The sequence below is a fragment of the Dicentrarchus labrax genome, unplaced genomic scaffold, assembly GCF_905237075.1.
Source record: "Dicentrarchus labrax unplaced genomic scaffold, dlabrax2021, whole genome shotgun sequence".
Taxonomy (NCBI): Eukaryota; Metazoa; Chordata; class Actinopteri; family Moronidae; genus Dicentrarchus; species Dicentrarchus labrax.
The window spans coordinates 12,692,751-12,712,708 of record NW_026136714.1 but is presented as its reverse complement, the minus strand read 5'-3'; the positions used below and the strand labels follow the sequence as shown (position 1 = coordinate 12,712,708).

Below are 19,958 nucleotides of genomic sequence, written 5' to 3'. Positions count from 1 at the left end.
AGGAAACAAGCTGTAAACACAACACTGCCATATAATCCACCACCTTATACATTTAAAAAGGCAAACTTGTTAGCATAGAGTCTATTAAGCATTTATTTGGAGTTGTGTTTCTGGTCATCTGGCAAATGTAAATCCAAAATTCACCTTTCCTTGCCCACTTTCCATCTCTTGCCCCCCAACTCCTGAGGGTAATGTCTCTTTTGCTGATAAATGCTCCACTATGTCTAACAGCTAGTAGCCAACTCTGTGTGTGTCGTTTGGTGGGTTTATCTGAGCTTTTTTTGCTGATTATAGCTGCCTGCTGCATCCAGAAACAAAGAGAGCGGTGACACAAAAAGACTAAAACAATGAGCAATAATAAGCAACAATGAGCAAAATCGGTAGAGCCAAAGAGAAATGTAGATGCAGGTGATAGATCTGTGGATTTATCAATATCAACTTATTTTACAATACAGCCATTTAATCCGCTGCCAATATAAAAAATATTGATTACAACAGCTTTGAGACAAGAAAAAACAATATTATGAATGTATAATAAACTGAACAGCATTTCTCAAATCTAAATATACCCTCTGTAACTTTATTTTAAGATCATCTCAGCAGATGGATGGAAGACTTGTACGCCCATTCTGGAAACCAATTTTATTCCATGAATTTTTTTCCTACAAAAACACCAAAAGTCAATATGAAAATTCGCTTGAACAAAACTGTAGCATTAGCACTGATCAGCGCCGTACTTTAACTGCCCAATGAGCTGCAACGAGAATATTTCATTCATTGTCAAATTGTCTTGGCAAGTGACCCAAACTAAAAGAACATAATGTACATTTTAGGTAAAATAAGGACAGAGAAACAAAAAAACCAATAAAAACTGATTGATGAAGCACTGAAGAGTCACCAAGAATATGTGATATGATGGCAAACAGCTTCAAAAATAAATACAGGATCATAAGCAGGAAATGATAGATCTCCATAACTGTGTCCGTAACTCTGAGTTCGAGGAGCGAGGCTGGTTGGAACTGAGTCATTCAATCTGATGGCAGACAGCAGGACATATTGAGGTGACATGCTTTATCCCACATGCATTGTTCTTTATGGAAAATAAGTTATCAGCTACAGGATAATGCAGCCGCTCAGGACTGACGAGAGTGTCCTGCAGGTCATTTAAGACACCGTCCTTTTCGCATTCTCATACAACCACCGCTTGCTCCGCCTCCTCAATGTTCACCATTTCACCCTCCATCTCCACTTCCACCTGAGAGTTCACCACCTGCTGCCCGTCTACTTCGGTCGTGGTCACGTGCACCACCTGGATCTGCACCCCAGCCTGCTTTAATCTCTCCACATCCTCCTCGCACATTTCTGCCACCCCGCCGTCCTCCACCACAACTGTCGCTGTCTCCTCCATCTCCATTACATCCACGGGCTCCACCGTGACGTGTTCCACATGGATTCCGTCCTCCAGCAGGACAGTTTCGGCGCCTTCTATGCTCTGTGTTGCGATGGCGAGGGCAGTGGCGGAGTCGGTGATGACCACTTCTTCAGTTGACTTGCTGTCCTCAATGGAATGGATGTGTTGGAGGTGGGCCTTTAGGTCTTTAGGGTGGGTGAACCACATGTCACACATGGTGCAGTGGTTGGGTTTGACTCCTGTGTGGCTCACAAGATGGTCTTTGAACTGGTCCCAGCTGTTGAATACACTGCTGCAGACCTGATGGAGGAGAAAATAGTCAGTCGTGGTCATGGAAGAAAAAAAGAGGACTCTCATCATTCTTCCTTTTGAGTAACATAGGAAATGAACTGATAAAACATATGAGATTCACTAGAAGATAGGGTTGTCCCCATGGAAGATCAGAAGATGAATTAATCATGAGGGTGATAAAACTTCAGAAAACAGTGACAAATGCCCATCACATTATCCTGGAGCTTTAGGTGAGGGGTCATTAATGGTCTTGTTTTGTCAGACCGGCAGTTTAAGAGCAAAAAATATTACATGTACTAATGTAACCAAAAAAAACCAAAAAAAAAATCTAACAAATTCCCACATTTGTGACACTGGAACCATCAATTATTGAATATTAAATTACGTAGAGTAGTATCAAACACTTAGACATCCCTACTGTGGGACAATGAAGAAAAAAAGTTGGCATTAACAAATACATATTGAAAACAGTATCTGTTGTCACCACATGTGGCAATAACTGTTCATTTTCTAACTACATTTACCAAGGTAAACTACCACAATCTAAGAAACTCTATGACGGTACACAAGAAAATACAATATTAGTACATTATTCAGTACATCAGTCTGCACATCTAAAGGAGCCATGTACCATAATGTCTGTGCATTATGTCTTTCTGCATTAAGTAAATAAATACACTTATTACATATTTATAATCTGAAATTAAATTTATTTTTTTCACCAAATACACTAGACTGGTAGGGGAGCCCTTGATGGCTTTGATTTTGGACAAACAGTACCTGGCATTCATAGAGTTTCTTGCGTCCTTTCTTGGCTCCGGCCCCATTCTGACAGGCTGCCATATGGCACTTCAGTGTGCTGTTCCTTGCAAATCGCTCATGGCAATCTGGACACTCATAAGGTTTTTCACCTACAAAGAGACATACAATGCCAAGCATGTATTTCAGTGCAAGATGTGTAACAAGTCAATGATACAAACTGAACATAACCATCTTTAATTTTTTATTCTCACCAGTGTGCTTCCGCAAGTGTTCCTTAAAGTGGCCGAAGTGGTCAAAGTGCTTTTTACAGTATTCACAAACGTGCACTTTCTTCTGTGGTTTCTGGTTTCGAGACAGCTCTTCTGCATCAAAATGAAATGTGCTGATGTGCTGCTTCAAGGCGCCTTCCCGCGTGTAGGCTTTACCGCAGTGGTTGCACAAATGGGGTTTTTCAAGCGAGCCCAGGTGCGTTTTCAAGTGCTGTTTGAGGTGGTAGTACAACTTGAAGCTACGATCACACTTGTTGCAGCGGAACATGTTGTCCACTTGGGATATCTGGACCTCTACCACCTCGACATTATCCAGCACCTTGGAGGCAGACACCGTTTCCTCCTGATACACCACCTCCTGCCAAGCACAAACACAGGAAAGGCAGGGTTCATTCTTTCACATCTAGAACTCTTAATTTATATCCAGTTTATCAATTAATAAGACTAAAGAACATGAAACTCAGCTTAAATTAAAGTTTGTACACATACAACTCAATATACCTCTTCTATTCCTTCCTTCTTAATGACCTGTAGTGTAGATTCCCCTTGCTGATACTTGCTGGTTATGTCAGCAAGAAGAGCCAAAGCAGAGTCATCGGAAGCCGCCTGAGCATTTTTTGCTGCATCAACCACCTCCTCCAGTCCAGTCTCCTCCACTTCAATGGCTCCCTCCCCTATCACCTCAATCTCCACCTGGAGAACATCGGAAACATTCAGTCCTGACAATTAAATGTGTGTAAAGAATGAATTCTTTGCAAGAAAGTGTGACCACCATGAACATACTGACCTGCTCCCCTTCCACTGAAGGTAGGGTTTCTGTAATCACATTAGATGTCTCAGCGATCTTCCTCTTTTTACCTTTGCTCTTCGCTGTCAGCGAGGGATTCTCGGTTATCCTACAAGAGGAGTTGAGGTCTTGTTGAGAGGTAATAATGTTGTGATGAGCAGTCCTCAGACTAATTCCTTTCTAGCTCATAAAGTCCTTCACCACTACTACACAAATAAATAAATGACATGATTTAAATTCTGACATTGACACAAGCAGTGATAGGTGACACGTCAACTGTCTGCAATCCTCACTTATTGTTGAGCGCTTTGATGGCTTCCTGCATCTGGAGGTATTCAGCAGCCTTCCAGACATCATAGGCCTCTTCTTCTCCAGTTACAACTAGTGTTGCTGTGTAAGTGAACTCCATCAGCTGGCGAAACGCTGTGTTACTCACTCCTGTCAAGAGTATAAGAGAGCAGCAGTGGTGAGTAAAAGCTGTAACATAACATAGTAACACACAGAGGAAAATATATCTATAGCTGCAATAAAAGTAAAGAGATGTTTGACTACTTTTTTTTCTAAATATAATTGAAACACAGAATACCTTCTATCTCCACCAGTGGCTCCTGGGTAAAATCCTGGAAGAACCTATGGAAAAACTGACTGCATGCTGCCAACACTGCTTTATGGGCTCTGAACTGGTGTCCTGCAAGAGGCAAGAGACATGCAAATAAGAAGCATTGATTAAGAATTTCACTAAGACGTCATAAAGATGACCTACGACGTGTGCCTACTTACCATCTACAATCAAGGTAATGTCTGTGAACTGGTCCAGCTGCCGTTGTTCATTAAGTTTGTCCATCATGACTTTATAATGTGCTGGGTACTCGTTGCCTTCGTCCACCTCCACCTCAGCCGCCATTATTGACAGTATCCCTCTCTGCATGGAAAAGAGGAAGATGGACACATGATTCTTAATAAGGTTTGAGACAAAGACAAATTACCAATTTCCTTGTTGTTTTGGTGCATCATTACAACAAGAGATACAGTTTTGAGAATAGTTTACACTAAAAACTAAAGACCGTAACAGGACCACCAACACATAAGTTCACACCAGTCCAACAACACTATTATTTAGGCTACAGATTTTCATGTACATCACACCTACAGTGATATTCTGTCTGATCAGACCCCTTGGGAAATAGTTTGTGTGACAGATGCCACATATCAAGAGATTTGTCTTTGCAAACTTTCCATTTGTCACACTTAATGTCTTACTGTAGTGATGAGGAGAGACCATTTATATTCTTGACTTGGCCTCACTACAGGTCTGATTGAGCCTCACCCTGTCCAATACGACACAGTGAAACAACAACTCCCACTTCACACATATTCTCACACTGCATTTACACAACCCGGCGTCACATCTCCCACTCGCTCTGGTTCCACTGCATTGGCAAGCAACAGGTAACCAATCTAACATGTCCCTGTACAGGTGACTACAAAGATCTTATAGAGTTTTATACCTCTGCACCTCTCACACAGCGAATAAGCAAAAAAGAAAGATATTGGTGTGAAGAGAACCAGATAAAGCTAATTTAACCTAAAGTGAATGCATTTAAAATTCTGACCAGTGACTTTCTAGGGCACAGCAAGCCGACCTGTATGTAAACAATGAAGGGAGGCTGTAGGAGCAGAGAGGGCTTTACATGGCAGCAACACTGCACAGAATGAGGAAGTCAAGAGGAGGGCCCAGGACAACCACATCACTACTAACGATTACACCCGGGTAAACCGTAAAGCCATAAACTCCGAAATAAAATGAACAAACAGTGAAAACACACCCTGGTACATTTGAACGAGTGGCTCCTGGCGTCCCACATGAGGAGACGGGCGTGTAATTCAAACACTGATCCGACACATGCTTGTTCAACGTCAACAGCTCTGCTAGTCCGGCTAGTTAGATGTTAGCTTCACTAGCACAACACACAATCCTTCCCCACGCACAATTACAAAATAAGAACTTCAACACACCCGAGTGACATAATGTAACCGAAGCCCAACTTACCAGGACATGATACACCTACGTACTGGTTTCTATACTGCAACATGAAGGAATTGAACACGGTACGACGCCACAGTGTCGCGGGTAACGGGCCTCCTAGCACGCTCGCCATTTCGCGTTTGACAATCAACATTACGTCATCAAACCGCGCATTAAAATACACTTTTCCCAGACAGATTTCCTCATTTTAACCGCCGTGGGTCGAAATACATGTTAGAAACCATCGGTATACACACCTCCAGGTCGGCTACGCTGCTTCAGTAAGTTGTTTTGCGATAATATTTCCCTCGACGCATGTACCGCTGTTCTACTCTCGTTGCTCCGAAAAGGGCGGTCGTTCAACCCTCGGGCCTCAGTTTCCCAGAAACCTTTGCAAAGTCAAGGACGCCGAGGTACGTTGCTTAGTGACAGCAGACAGCAGTGACATGTGTTTACATGTTCTCCTTATCAACTGCTGTGAATCAGGTAAACAAAAAATTACCAAAAAAGGGATAAAAGTGTATTTAGATTCAATTACATCACAGTATCATATGCAGTAGTAGTTGTATGCAATAGTAAAATGATAACCAATGCCCTTTCCCTATTATAAAACCAAGTATTTTGATATGTGCAGAAAGTTACATTCACTTCAGGTAATAATATAAAGTATGAAGTTTATCTATCACTGTTAGTGGTAAGCAGTGGTGGATGTATTGAGATCTGTACCTAAGTAAAGGGACCAATAGTCTACCAGACCATTAGAAAAGATTGGCCTATTGCAAGAAAAAGTTCTTCAATTTTATTTGTATATTATAATTTTTTTAATTTATATTATATATATATGAATATATGTATTTGACACTTTTCATACCAGGTCTAGAATAAAATGATTTACTGAGAGTCATCAACTTGTAAATAAAATAAGTATATGCCAGGGTCAGCATTCAGACATAATAAATTTGAATATTTTGAAAAAAAAAAAATGCATCTGTGTCTTAGCATGCATCACTCATCATAAGGTTGAAGTCTGAAAGAGGTAACTTCCTGTGCCTGCGATACTCGGCATGCATATACATTCTATACCGTATGCACATACAGGGTCAAATTTTTATAAAATAAATTAAAAGTTACAAACATATACATGTAGAATAAAGCGAGGTGCAAAGTACAAATCATGACGCAATAATCAATCAAAGTGCAGGGCAGCAATCACAATGTTCTCACTAACAAAGGAGTGAAAAAAAAAAAACATTTGAAAAACAGGCATAATGGTGTTTGTTACAGTAAGAAATAATGAGAAAAGGAGTAAAGAACTGCCAACTGAGTGTGAGGCATACATTTTGGTGCATGATTATATTTTGTGACAGTGTCAGTTGCACCAAACTGAGAAGACTGGGGCGTCTCTGAGAATGTTTTATGCTTATTAAGGTTTCCACAGTATAGTGCTAACCTTTTAGTGTTAGTTATCTGGTATAATTTAGTGTGGATGAATATTATCAATTCAGATCTCCTGATATACATTCTTATGCAGGTCAGTGTGCCCTGAAAAAGAGCATAGTGCCATACGCTGTGAATGAGTAACACTGGGTAATAGGTGCTGCTAGGACACTCTTGCTCTGATACAGATCATGTTCTGTATCAGCTGACCTCTACACAGTCACATCTCACTGCGCTGATCAGGTGCTGTTTATACATTCTGTACACTGTGTACACTGATATATATAACATATTTTCAGCCTCTATGTCTTTTTGTAAACATTTTGTTTTGCTCTGTTTGTATGTGTCTTCCCATTCTGGCAGCAAGGTGCATTCCCGAGTGGGAAACATAACGTAGCACCAAGTCAACCTAATTTGCTCTGTGTGTGGATCAAGTGTTCCTGGTAGAACTCCTGAAATCAGGACAAGTAGCCGTAAATTAACTGTTCCATTTGCCTTCACTACTATCTCAGATATTTAATTGTGAGACAATTACCATAGTTTCAGATAATACCTTATATTCATATTTTTAACTGTGTGTTTCAAAGTATTTTATTCTTTGTTAAACTACAATGTCACTAACATTTGCTGGCCTAGTTAAAACCGGTCTTTGACCTTATAAAAGTTACAACAGTGCTCACACCACCCCACACTGCATGGTCTATATCTACAGATGGACAAACATACCTACCCGACTGGACTTTGAGGCTGTTTACAGCTTTTTATATGCTTTACATAAACTAAACTGTTGGTGTGACACCAATTACCGACTGTTCAAAGCAGGATAATGTAATGACAAGTCTTAACAAGAATTAAGATGTGTCTACATTGGTTAAGCGCCTGAAGCTTATCTTCAGGAGTTGATGGATTAGAAAAGGTTTTTTTTTTCCTGAAGCTTCTGTCTTTTCTTGTTCTTTGCCCCAGTATATCATCAATCATTCCCCCCTGCTGTTTCTATGGTGGGCAGGGCTAAGTTCCTCTCTTCTAATTAATGACATATTTCCAATGAACTATAAGAATATCACTTATGATCTTCCATGTTCAGTATTATACAGTTTTCCTACTTTTACTGTCTTTGTGTATTAAACTGGAGGATACTTTCTCTGGAATCCTTTAATTATGCTACTTGTGAATATTGTATTAGAGTCCTAGCTGCGTTTGGCTTTGCAGAAACATACTGGACACTAGCCAAAGAGTCCCGCCCTCTGTCCTTTTTCACTTCCCCTCTTTGCACTGACAGTAAAAAACAGAATTGCACAATCTTCTTCCATGTTCTTGGAGACTCATTACACCCCTGTTATATACTTTACACAATCTAAAAAGCATTCCTTATGATTTACAAGGCAAATGCATGCATTATTTCCAGGGCTGGCATAATAGAGAGACAACTTTTTCTCCTTACACGGTTCATTGGAAGGAATTAATCAAACTGACAGTTGCTATGAAAAATTTTCCATAAAAAAACCCATCTTTGTATCCCGTCAACAAGGGGAATTCATGCACTGTGACTTTTTGAACTTGAGAAAAGTGTAGGCATCAGCATAGAGCTAGGACTGAACTTTGTCCTCCACCCAGATAGAAAAACAACAGGCAGAGTATAAAAGGGGGGAGCAGGGGAGGAACAGACTTGTTTTTGTTCAAGGAGTTGCAGCAAGGCAGAGCTAAGCACAGAGAAGGAAACTTTTTAACCAAAGGGTAAGTGACAGAATTCATTACATTTTACAGTAAATACCCAGAAAGCAAATTGTAATCATCAGCGTGTCCTTTTACATCCACGATAAATAAATGCATAAATGCCAAGAGACACGACCTAAGGGTATTTCGCAATACAGTGTATTTGAGCCTTTCTTAAATGCTTAAGTTTTCACCGTGTATGCAATGTTCTACATTATTTATCCTTTCTGCCTGTCATGCATATGGTAATACGTTTGCTTTCAACATTCAAGCATGCTTTCTGTTGGACGACATGCTGTTTTTTTTGTATCTGTAGACTTAAATTGGCATAGAAACAACATGAGCACAGATTTGGGAACTTCAGATAAACTGCTTTGTTCATTCCACTAGTTTCACAGTCTCCCTTTTATAGCTATATCCAGTTCAGCAAGCACTTCAGTGAAAAGAGGTCACAGTTTTGGAGGATACCTTGGAGAACGATTTGGAGAAATAACTGATAACCCTTCTCTGACCTTTTGTGCAATTCTGTCACTTTCGTATGCTGAATTCGACCAATGTCTAATGTTCTCTCCTCCCTCTTTCTGCTCTTTCACCTCATGCTGCCCCTTTCCCCATTCCTTCCCCCTATAACTATTCCCCTTCCTCTCTGTGCTCAGCAGATTAGGGCAGTGAGGAGGCACCGCAGGGATGTGGGCGTGCCTCAGCCTGCTCGTCACTCTCTGCCTGCTCCACGGGGGCGGTGCAGAGAGTGATGGGGGTGGGCCTCGTTGTCAGCTGCCGCCAGCCTGGAAGATAGGTGAGGTGGATCCAATGAAGGAGGCGATGGGCAAGGTGACAGTGGTGGCCCTTTTCCAGGCCAGCTGATTATTCTGCTTGGTGCAGGCTACCAGGTACGTGTCCATCACATGTTAGCCAATGTCCACCTTGACCTTTTGTCACTTCTGTCCATGACATTACATTGCATCACCCCAGGAGTCCTAAATCAGTGACAAAGCATGACATTCACACTTACTTTAAGTATTATTTGATATTGAACAGCTTCTGATTATTTTTAAGGCCCATTCTGAAAGGATTGCGTAGATGCCAACAGCCACTATTCACTGTCAAAAAAGTGCATCCTGTTGATGCTTGTTTGTTAAGCAGACTATTCATAAAAGCTTTATTAACAATTGTGTTATTTGAAAACAGATTTTTAAACTCATAGTCTCTGATTTCCCACTTCTGTGCAGAGTGGACGGCCTGCGCCAGAAGCTGGAGAGTCAGGGTCTGAAGGAAGTGGTCTACATGGTCATCAACCACCAGGGGGAGCAAGCACAGCGCCTGCACACCATGCTCGCACAGAGACTATCAGAGAACATCACACTGTACAAACAGGACACGCAGGAGCCGGATGTCTGGCAGACACTGGGTGGAGAGAAAGATGACTTTTTCATTTATGACAGGTTTGTTGTCTGTAGTTTTTAGTCACATTTTGCAATAACAAATATTGTTATTTTTTATTTTCCTCACCATGCTTTTCTATCCCTTTGCGTCAGGTGTGGCCGTCTCACCCGCCACATTTCTCTTCCATACTCCATCATTGGACAAGGCCATGTGGAGAGTGCGATCAAAGACACCTACTGCAAGCGCATCTGTGGGGAATGCACACATGAGGTACAGACCACACATTTGGCAACACATTTTTATCAAAGATAGGCTCATATACTGAAATCTCTTTTATGTTTCTATTTTTCAGAGCGCTGAGATACCAGAGGAGTGCAAAGCGAAAGCAGATGCACAGCCTGACGCAGACGGAAGCCCACCTGTAGAGGAAGCCACTGGACATGGTCACCATCATGGGCATCACCATGGTCATGGCCACCAAGGGGATAATCATGGTTTTAACCCTCGTGGCTTTGGCCATGGCCATGATCACAACCATGGTCATCACCATGGAAATCATAATGGCCATGGCGGTGACCATGGACAAGGTCAAAGTCAGCAAGGTGTTAGACATCAGGGCCATGAGCAAGATGGGCAAAGACAAGATCATTTAGATTTAGGCCAGATGCAGCAAGTGATGCACATGCACCAGATGCCACAGGAGGCTCATGGAGCCCCTGTGAGGCCTTGAGTACCAGAGAAGGCTAGGTGAAAGTCAAAGCACAGCTGACAGTGGACAGCAGGCTCTGACAATGAAGCCTCTCCTAAGGCCAGCTGATGCTGACACTGACGCAGGCTGTTTGGCGAGGCAGGCAGTGAGCAGCCGGTCGGTCTCTGACACTGTGATGAGGCGCTGCCCGCCTCCTGACAGTGACACGGACTGATAGGCGATGCAGCCAATAACGTTAGGGAGACCTGACAGTGACGCTTGCCTCCGGCTGACTGACAGCAGCCTCAGCCAGCCCAATGAGCCTGACCCCAAGGTGTGAGCTGAGGATGAGAGCAGTTGTAAGCTGACTCTGATATCAGTCTCATATTAATACCAGCCAGAAACACCGGGGGCTAAGCGCTCTTTTTACCAACAAGTATTACCCTGGGAGAGGGCAGGGCAATTCCTGACAGCATGTGGGATAGATGAACAGGTCTAACATCACACTGGTAAAGACAAAATAAGGTAGATAAACACCACCAGCTTGTTAAATCATGACATTTAGCAACAGATATGCAAATAATTGGATTGTGCCTTAAAGAATGTATGTCGTGTTTCACCTGTCTCAGCATGTCTGTCAGTGGGTTGCGCTCATCCTTTCTCAGGAGTGTATGTGGTTGTCATGTTCATTAATTGCCTCCTCCATTTTGCTCTCTCCATCCTTTATGAAACCAGGCGCAGAAACTACGCTCTAGTGGCGTCTGTTGGAAGTCAGGCAGGAGAGGGAGGAGAGGGTAGTTCAGGAACATGACAAACACTATAAAACATTTTAAACTTCAGTATCAAAGGATATTTGAGGGAACAGAAAAAAATTTGAATGTGCAAATACTGAAAAAAGCAACGATTAATTACAGATTCAGTAATCTTTTATTCGGGGAAACCTGAAAGCACTGGCCCGTTGAAAAGTCCTACATAACAATTTAAAAGCAAACCTAAAAAAGTTTTATACTAGTGATATGTCTATATGCCATGCTATTGATTGTTCTTGAGCACATAAAAGAGCAGTGACTACCACAAATTACTTTCTTTTTGTTTTGAGTCCACAAGTTTAAACATATATCAGGTTCATCTTTCACCACACACGCACGTTTTAAATGTTGGTATTCCTGTATATGTTTTTCTTTGCATTTCCTTTGCAATTTGCACACATTTATACAAGGCTTGCTTAAAAAAAAGAATACAAACCTCTATTGTGTAGAAAAGGTCAGAGGGAAAAAAAGAATGCAGCAATAAATGACGGTTGGAATACACTCTGCACTTAATGATGGCTTCTGTGGGAAGATAAGTCACCTGGAAAACCTGATGTTTGTACAGAGAACTGTATTGTGGTAAGGTTGTCAAACATGGAAACAGTTGAATAAAGATGGTTGAGTTACTTTTTTTAGTGTGTGTGTGTTCTTGCCAAAAGTTAAGCAGTTTAAAGTATACACAAATGTATAAATTCAAGCTCTGTCAAATGTGCTGTATAAGAGGGATTGTGGGGGAGTGACTCTTGTTATTTGGCAGCTATCCTGCACGTGCCTCAGGGGTCGGACGCATGTGACTTCAACAAAGCAGAGGGATCATATTACCCATACTTTTACATTTATGATCTTTGTAAGAGTCATGCCATTAAAGTCCAACACACAGATCTCACATCTTTATGTCCCTTATGCTGTTAAGTAGATAAAACTGTTGTCACTAATGTATTTTGGAGTAGATTTATATAAAGGGTGCTTTTAGACTGTTTTGCCTAATATTTGTCAGCAGATGGCGATGAAGGTCAACACAATAAACCACCATCACATTCTCAATAACTGGTGAGTTTACTGGTGGAGCCTGTCCTCCTTATTGACCTCATATAGACATACCACATTCTTTGAAATCTCCACCCAAATGAGCTTTCAACAGAGTGCCTCTTCACATCAAATCATTAACTCACGTCACTTTTTTATTCTGATAAATTACTGTAGCATTTTCAAGGATTGCGCATATGTATTTCTACATGTTCACACATGCAATTTTAATTCTAGTGATTTAAGCAATTCTGTTTTTTCAGCAGGGGCAGATCTAGACAAATAATCATGGCATGGCAGAAATACAAGCTGATTTAATAGCAAACAATCTGTATTTATCTAGGAACCAAAAAAAACCCACCAAAAAAAGATATTTTAACTCATAAACATTACATTATTATGGCACATTAGTAAAGCATTGAATAGAAATATCTAAAGGTGGCATTATAAATCAATTGTTAGATAGAGTTGTGTTTAATTTACAATTCTTCAGGCAAATACATTTTTTCATCACTTAGTCTAAAATTTGTCCATAACAGATCATTAAATCATTTCCGTTATTTAACACATACTTTTTAAATTCATCTAAATGAATGTGTTAAATCTGGCAGCATTTGACAATAAACTGGGCAGCAGCTGCACCTATCCCTCTAGATCCGCCCCCTGATGTCCAGTGCCAGCTTGAATAATTTGCAGGAGCAGTTGTTAATTAACCAAATCCATCCTGTTTGATCAGTTGTGGTTTTACATATTTTGGTTCCTCAACTATATAGCTAGTTTGTCACATATATACGTATGCACATATTGTAGATTGATACACTTGTTACATCCCTCTTTTAGTATTTGTGATACTGATGCCGAACACGATACACATTTGGTTTGTCGGTGTGGTATCGTTTGTTTGTGTTTGTGTACTTGCCTTGGATGCATGTAATATTAAAAAATGTGCCATCACCAAGAGAGGCATCTTAAGCTCAATTTTTAATGGCAATGCACAGCTCAAAACCTGTGAAACTGTCTTCAAGACTTTAAGTGCAACACCCTCTGCTCGGTATAATGTATCTGAATTGCCTGTTGGACTGTGTGTCTGAAAAGGTCAACAAGCAACTGAAGGTAATAAATGAGGCCGAGGTGGACTGCTTGTGTGGGCGTAATTGGGCTGAAGATCCAATACAGGGGAACAGTGACTTATGGGTAATTACCTGCAATGTCCTGAGACGAAGAGCTGTGAGTGGCTGTCTCTCTGATTCAATCAGCCCCACACAGAGCAGTGCAATACACAGCCTCTGTCTTAATTGTCCGATATGCTTTCCCCACGATGCGCAACTGTTTCTGCAGCCGTTTCCTCTCCACTTACTCCAGGACACAGAGAGAAAGACTCATTCACACACACAAAGTGCCTCTGTGTTGCTTACAAACGAGTACACAAGTTTTCCACCCTACAACCACCGCACAATTCTTATTTTCCCCTCTCACCCATACACAAACCCATTTGCATTTGAACTCTCCCACACTGGGCTGTACATTTTGTTCATTAACGGCCTTTTCTGTCACTGAGAGCTGATGTTGAGCTGACCTTTACTGTGCAGTGTGCTGCTTGTGTACTTAATGAAACAATTGGCAGCGAGCTAAGGAGGTCTTGTGAACAGAGTTACATTTAAAATTTAATTGAAATTATAATCAGTAACATGATCTTGATAACCCAGTGAAATCTAATTATATTATTTAGTTTACTTTTGCATTTCCAACACTAACATTAGATCATTTGTTGAATATACTGTTACAGTCCAATTTAAGGTCTGGTAAGAACGAGGCTTTAGAAACACAGAAAGTCTTCAGAAAGCACCTGTTAAATGTTTTTTTTTTTTTTTTTTATCGACAACTGATGACAAAACGTAGACAAGATGATTGAGATGCCACATACATACATTTATTGTGTAACTTGTTGAAAAGCTTATTGATCACACATACAACACCAGAAAGGCTCAACTGAACAATATCAAATCATCAAAGATCAACACAGTTCTTGGCCTTGAGTAAAACAGCAGCCAACAGACAAGAACAGTGGCTCCAAGGTCAAGATGGTGTGAAAATATGATTGAGGCACAATAATGGAGCAAAGTCGCTCATCCGTTAATGAAGCCAATGAAAACGGATCAATTATGGTGCTAGGGTTTTCCACACAAGCAACCGCAATGCAGCTGTTTCCAATTCTAAATTGTACATTTTTTGTTTTATAAGTCTGAATGACACGTCAGACAATAACAGTGCACACACTACTCATGCTGCCCCATCCACTGTTGTCAGCTAAGGTGGTGGGGTGATCTGAGAGCTCTAAACAGACAAATAAATAACATGTGAATAGAAATTACAGAGCGGAGCCACTGAACTTAGTGATAAAAAACCAGGTATATGCTGTACTCAAGTCAATAATTAAACAATTTCCCCAACAAGCTGAAAAATGTCTGGCTGAACTCTCTTTGTTTGATAAAGAGTCGCATACAACCAGCACAAATTTCAGCACTCAAGATTACTTCCAGGCTTAACAGAGCGACAAAAGCCACCCTTGAACCTACGCAAAACCAAGAAGCTGGAGGCCAAAATACATTATTATAAAACACTGTAGCCCCTTCAAATGCACTTTTCAATAATGAAATGCAGTAATCACATAGTGGGAGAAATTTAAGAGTGTAGAGTTACAGTATAACTATTTCACTCTGCCTATATTTTGATATGACTTCATAAAATACTATATCTATCTGCTCTATTTATCCATAAATCTTATAGCAAACATTAAATACTCCATTACAGTACATAATTCTATCAATCTGGTAGTGTAAAATATGTCCTATAAACATAAACTCTGTAGAACCAAACTTAAGCTTATTGATATTGAAGGATCCTCATTGTCTGATTATTTTGCTGAATAAAAAACATAATGCTGTTTTATAATAACAGGTAATTCATAGACTTGATCTAGTCCAAAATACAAAATCTGAACACTATCTTAAACATCAGATATATATGTGTGTACAAAGTGCTTGCTCTAAAGTGTCTGAAATATTTATAAGCTTGAAATAACAGTTGCAAACTTTTACACATTAAGAATGAGCTCATTGTGAACTGGCAAAAAAAAAAAAAAAAAAATGCAGACACAATGTAGTAAACACCTGTGCAGTAAGCTTGAACAAAAAAGCACCTACCAATTTATCTTCCTTTGCTGTAACCTCTGAAAAAAAAAAACACTTTCACTGATTTAACCTTTTTTTTTCCCTCTACAACTTTTCCTCAATGGTAAATCATAATTGCATTGCCTATACCAGTTTGCACACATACACAATCACCGCGGTACCAATGAAATGGAACCTTAACAGTGCTTTGTCCATAATCACACAGAGCCTTCTGGGGATCGTTGGATGGTCGTAAACACTGTGAATGTTGGATGAGCATCACAAGGTCGCTGTATTGCAGCTTGACTTTGGGGCAAAACTGTCCTATTGTCGCTACTGATAACGGATAGCTGAACCAAATCATACCCTCCCATTTCTTCCAGGCAACAGAACATTTTCAGTATCATCCAATTTGCAGGTTTTATCACAAACATTTACACGTACACAATAGTGATTGTTGCACTCTCTTGAATGACCCCTTCCCACCCTAGTAAGGCTGAATGTAAGAAAAAGACATGTACCGAGCAGCAATACATACTAGTAACATTAATGACATAAAAAATATATAATATGAAATCTTACAGCACTAGTAAATATATTAAGACATTTCTGCAACAGCATTGACTTGCTGGTATCATCAGCACTAGGCAACAACAAAACACTGAGCTTTTTTTTTTTCAAAAAAGAGAGACAGAAAGAGAGAAATGGCACACATCTATCATATTCACATTTCTAAACATTGTCATTGTATGGCTCTTGCTTTGTCTCTCTTCATTATGAGATTGTCTGATACAAAAAAAACTATTAAAGGCAAGGTGTGTTTGTGAATTATGTTTTGTTTATTGTGTGATGTGACTATCTGAGGCTGCCTTGATGCAATAACAATGCTTCTGACTCATTCGTTGACTTGTTGAAATGAAAATTCATTGTGTTGTATCACAAAACCTTGCACAACCTCTATTGACCTAAGCTTCTTTTATGCAGTATGCTATGCTGCTGTGTGTGTCACATGCATATTGTCAAAGCCTTTATAACAGAATTAATTGGATGAAAACATATGAAGAGCTTAAAACCTTTACAAAAGGTCTCCTCTGCTATCCTCTCACCCACACAGCCATGACTGATTATTACAAGATTATACTGTCAATGAATCAAGGACAAGATTACACTACTAGATAATCTGACTAAATAATTGATTAAGCAACAGATTCTGACTGATAATGTCCTAAATTTAGTCCTAAATTTAGTTTTATTCTAATAAAAGTATGGGGCAAAGTAATTAGTAATCCATTACACACACATATTGGCCACTTAAGGCTTATCTACAGTCTATTTATTTGTTACTCTATCAAACCAGAACTTGGAACTGAACTTTCAGTACTTGCTCAGCTTAATTGCGTACTTGATCATCATTTTCGGTTTGGACATTGTGGTCACTTTTACGAGCATGGTGGAAATGTGTGAATTACAGCTTAGAGGGCTCAGGAAAGAATTTCACCCCTACAATTATTCAGAGACAATTTTCAGCTCATTCATTTTATGACTGTGTCAGGAATTCAAAATGAAATGTCAATTAAGGCAAATGTTTTTCATGTAATGTGTGCCAGCATGTATGTTACTGTGTTCATGCATGTTGTAGTGAATCTCTGCACAGAGAGGCTTTACACCAATTCAGCGATACGTAGCGCTACTTGCCTGTACATAGCAAGGCATAAATGCACAAATCCTGTTTACGAGAGCATACTTCAGCACAGAAATGACGAGCCAATGACACTATCATATAGGCACAGGCTGATAATAAGAATACAATGTTAGCTAATTACAGCTATCACATACTTTCACAGTCTTTCAACTTGTTCCAGTTGCTTTCCCTGCAATAACAATGTAACATGAGAAGAATACTCTCAAGTAGAAAGCTTACTCATTAAGGGTTCAGTTTGAGTGACAGGTTATGAGTGAGTGCTAGTTCGCTGCAATATCTGGTTTCTCTGAACTGCTGTGTGTGTGTGTGTGTGTGTGTGTGTGTGTGTGTGTGTGTGTGTGTGTGTCTGTGTCCTTTCTCATGTGCTAAATAACTATATTAATGTGCCCTTGAGCAAGGCACTTTGTGGTTCTCAGTGTACTACACTACACTGTTTGTACTGAGCGGCTCCCAGCAGTCAATGAGTCTGAATAAATCCTTCCTCTTATTACAAGAGCTTCTGTTAAGCTGTGAAAGTGATGCAGTATGTATGTCAGTATGCATGTCAGAATAAAATGAATATGTAATATTCAATGCATGCCAGGAATTCCTTTATGATGAAATGAGGAATTTCCCTTTTATTTGTCACTTTTACTTCTACTTCAGTTAATGATTTCCTTCATTTCCCAGAATGCCTTTCAATATCCCCCAAGGAAGGAAGGAGATATAATACTATTAGTATGTGTTATTTGTCTGTATATTTTTGTCCCAACTACTTATCATCTGTGTGTGTACATTTATAATGTATGCTTTGTTGAAAGTATGTCTTCTATTAAACTCTGTTGTGGCTGTAGAGAAAATATATCTTGACATCATATAATCTACACTGGGCCACTTATTCATGAAAATATGTAAAGCATACTGTTAAACAAAATGAAGCCAGGAATGCACGGTAAAACTGCATAGCTGTGTTTCAACTGTATCTTAGGTTGGGTTTTTTCCTTTAGCTAATGCCTTTTTGTATAAAAATATATCTCTAGTGAAGTACTAATAAGATGACATGATGCGATAAGAAATGTAAGAATACAAAATAAGCCACAATTGAGCGGCAAAACACCTCTGCCAGCAAGAGGTATCGACAACAGCAATTACTTCTTCTCAGTGTGGTGTGAAATACATGACTAGAATGTGTCTTCTCCCAAGCAAGCATACGCTGACATCTCTCTGTAAGATTAAGACTTCATCAATGCCATTACTCTAAACACAAGTTAGCCAGAGGTGTAATGCGATCCAAGGCAGTTTAGCAGTGAGCTAATGCTTCTTGACTCACTACGATCACAGTCTCAGCCTATTAATGTGTGTGTGTCTTCTGCATGAATTGCAACAAATAGAGCAAACTGTGCATTTGGTTTGTGACGTTTACATTTGGCCGCCTCTGCATCAAATCATTTGATGGAGCGGCCGTAAAAGAGTCAAGAATACAGCGTGTGGCGCTTCACGTCTCCCTTTTAACGCCCTCTGAAAACAAACACCTGTACTCTCTCATCCATGCAAATTATTTGGTTTCCAGCAGGAATCAGGTAGAAACAGGCATTTGTGACCACAGGGGACTTCCCGGTCATTCAACCTCACACCTAAAGGCCTAATGGCATTGTGATTTCATGGTGAGAGGTTCCCCAGCAGGTCTGGGGTGATGTACCCTACGGGCATAGCCGGTAAGGCCTTAAGGGGTTGCTGTGGCAGGCAGGGAGGTGGAGACTGGCGGGGAGGCGGGTTGAGGAGCAGACTGTGTTGACTGCCCACCTCCTGTACTACTGTGTAGTCTGCAACAGGGGCAAAGAACTGGGACTGGGGAGAGTCAGGAAGAATGTAAGGTGATTGATTATCCTCTGCTGTGGCTGCAGGTTTGGTCTCCACTGGCGGAGAGTGTATGGTTTGATACCCCTCACCAGGCATAGGGGAGCTAGGGGGAGTGCTGATCTGCCGGGCGTTGATCTCCGTGGTGTAGCCGCTTCCTTCAGGATCCACGACCAGCAGCTGAAACTGCAGCTCCTTCTGTGTCTTTTCCTCCGTGTCCTTGCGTTCGTTCCCCTTCTTTTGTGTTTCCCCGTCTGTGGCTGAGGTGCTCTCCTGAATTCTGAGTTGCTGGCCAGGCGACAGCACCACTCCTCCAGAGGGCATCACATTGCTGACCTGAGCATAGAAGTCTGTGTTAACCCAGGTCTGGGCCCCTCCAGTTTGGGTTTGGACGAGGGGCCGCTCCCCACTGACCGGCGCCGGGACTCTTTCTACAACATCGAAAGAGGCATCTCTGTCTTCGGGTTGGCCTGGCAGCAGAGTGGCCATCATCATTAGGGTGTCTTGCTCAGGCAGATCTGGGTCATAACAGCTGGCACGGCCTGAATCATCATCAGGGAAGCTGGGTGGAAAAAAACAGAGATTCATATTTGTAGAGCTATCTGACAGCATGAAAACACCCCTTTTGCATGAGAATCTTCGCAGTAC

At 40.7% G+C, this 19,958-nt stretch overlaps 3 protein-coding genes across 6 annotated transcripts in view; 1 reads left to right on the top strand and 2 right to left on the bottom strand.

The window, feature by feature from the left end:
- Positions 1 to 403: 403 nt before the first annotated feature.
- On the bottom strand, positions 404 to 5,943 carry znf131 (zinc finger protein 131). Of its 2 annotated transcripts, none has more exons than XM_051422554.1 (9): positions 5,804 to 5,943; positions 4,301 to 4,442; positions 4,107 to 4,208; positions 3,814 to 3,958; positions 3,521 to 3,629; positions 3,235 to 3,426; positions 2,716 to 3,091; positions 2,483 to 2,613; positions 404 to 1,711 (listed from the first exon to the last, which is right to left on the bottom strand). In XM_051422554.1, the coding sequence occupies exons 2-9, from the start codon at positions 4,422 to 4,424 to the stop codon at positions 1,190 to 1,192; spliced, it is 1,701 nt and encodes a 566-aa protein (XP_051278514.1). In that variant the 5' UTR covers positions 4,425 to 4,442; positions 5,804 to 5,943; the 3' UTR covers positions 404 to 1,189. The 2 variants fall into 2 exon arrangements, with proteins under 2 accessions (XP_051278514.1, XP_051278515.1); XM_051422555.1 differs by lacking the exon at positions 5,804 to 5,943 and adding an exon at positions 5,571 to 5,730.
- Positions 5,944 to 8,561: 2,618 nt separating this feature from the next.
- On the top strand, positions 8,562 to 12,203 carry selenop (selenoprotein P). 3 transcript variants are annotated; one of them, XM_051422564.1, is made up of 5 exons: positions 8,562 to 8,717; positions 9,356 to 9,586; positions 9,926 to 10,138; positions 10,232 to 10,349; positions 10,432 to 12,203. In XM_051422564.1, the coding sequence occupies exons 2-5, from the start codon at positions 9,384 to 9,386 to the stop codon at positions 11,110 to 11,112; spliced, it is 1,215 nt and encodes a 404-aa protein (XP_051278524.1). In that variant the 5' UTR covers positions 8,562 to 8,717; positions 9,356 to 9,383; the 3' UTR covers positions 11,113 to 12,203. The 3 variants fall into 3 exon arrangements, with proteins under 3 accessions (XP_051278524.1, XP_051278526.1, XP_051278525.1); XM_051422566.1 differs by having other exon boundaries at positions 10,432 to 11,179; XM_051422565.1 differs by having other exon boundaries at positions 8,564 to 8,717; positions 9,353 to 9,586.
- A 2,307-nt stretch (positions 12,204 to 14,510) lies between these two features.
- ghra (growth hormone receptor a) overlaps positions 14,511 to 19,958 on the bottom strand; it is a 31,159-nt gene continuing 25,711 nt past the window's right edge. Inside the window, exon 10 of the mRNA XM_051422553.1 lies at positions 14,511 to 19,872. Coding sequence (XP_051278513.1) covers positions 19,113 to 19,872 — 760 coding nt within the window. The 3' untranslated portion in view covers positions 14,511 to 19,112. The remainder of the gene's footprint in view (positions 19,873 to 19,958) is intronic.

What these genes read in the sequence shown, in the direction of transcription:
- znf131 (XM_051422554.1), bottom strand. Translation starts at nt 4,424, where the DNA reads ATGGCGGCTGAGGTGGAGGTGGACGAAGGCAACGAGTACCCAGCACAT. An exon ending in CATTACCTTGATTGTAGATG is followed by an intron (nt 4,209 to 4,300) that starts GTAAGTAGGCAC and finishes TGCCTCTTGCAG; the next exon opens with GACACCAGTTCAGAGCCCAT. An exon ending in AGAAACTCTATGAATGCCAG is followed by an intron (nt 1,712 to 2,482) that starts GTACTGTTTGTC and finishes CTCCTCCATCAG; the next exon opens with GTCTGCAGCAGTGTATTCAA.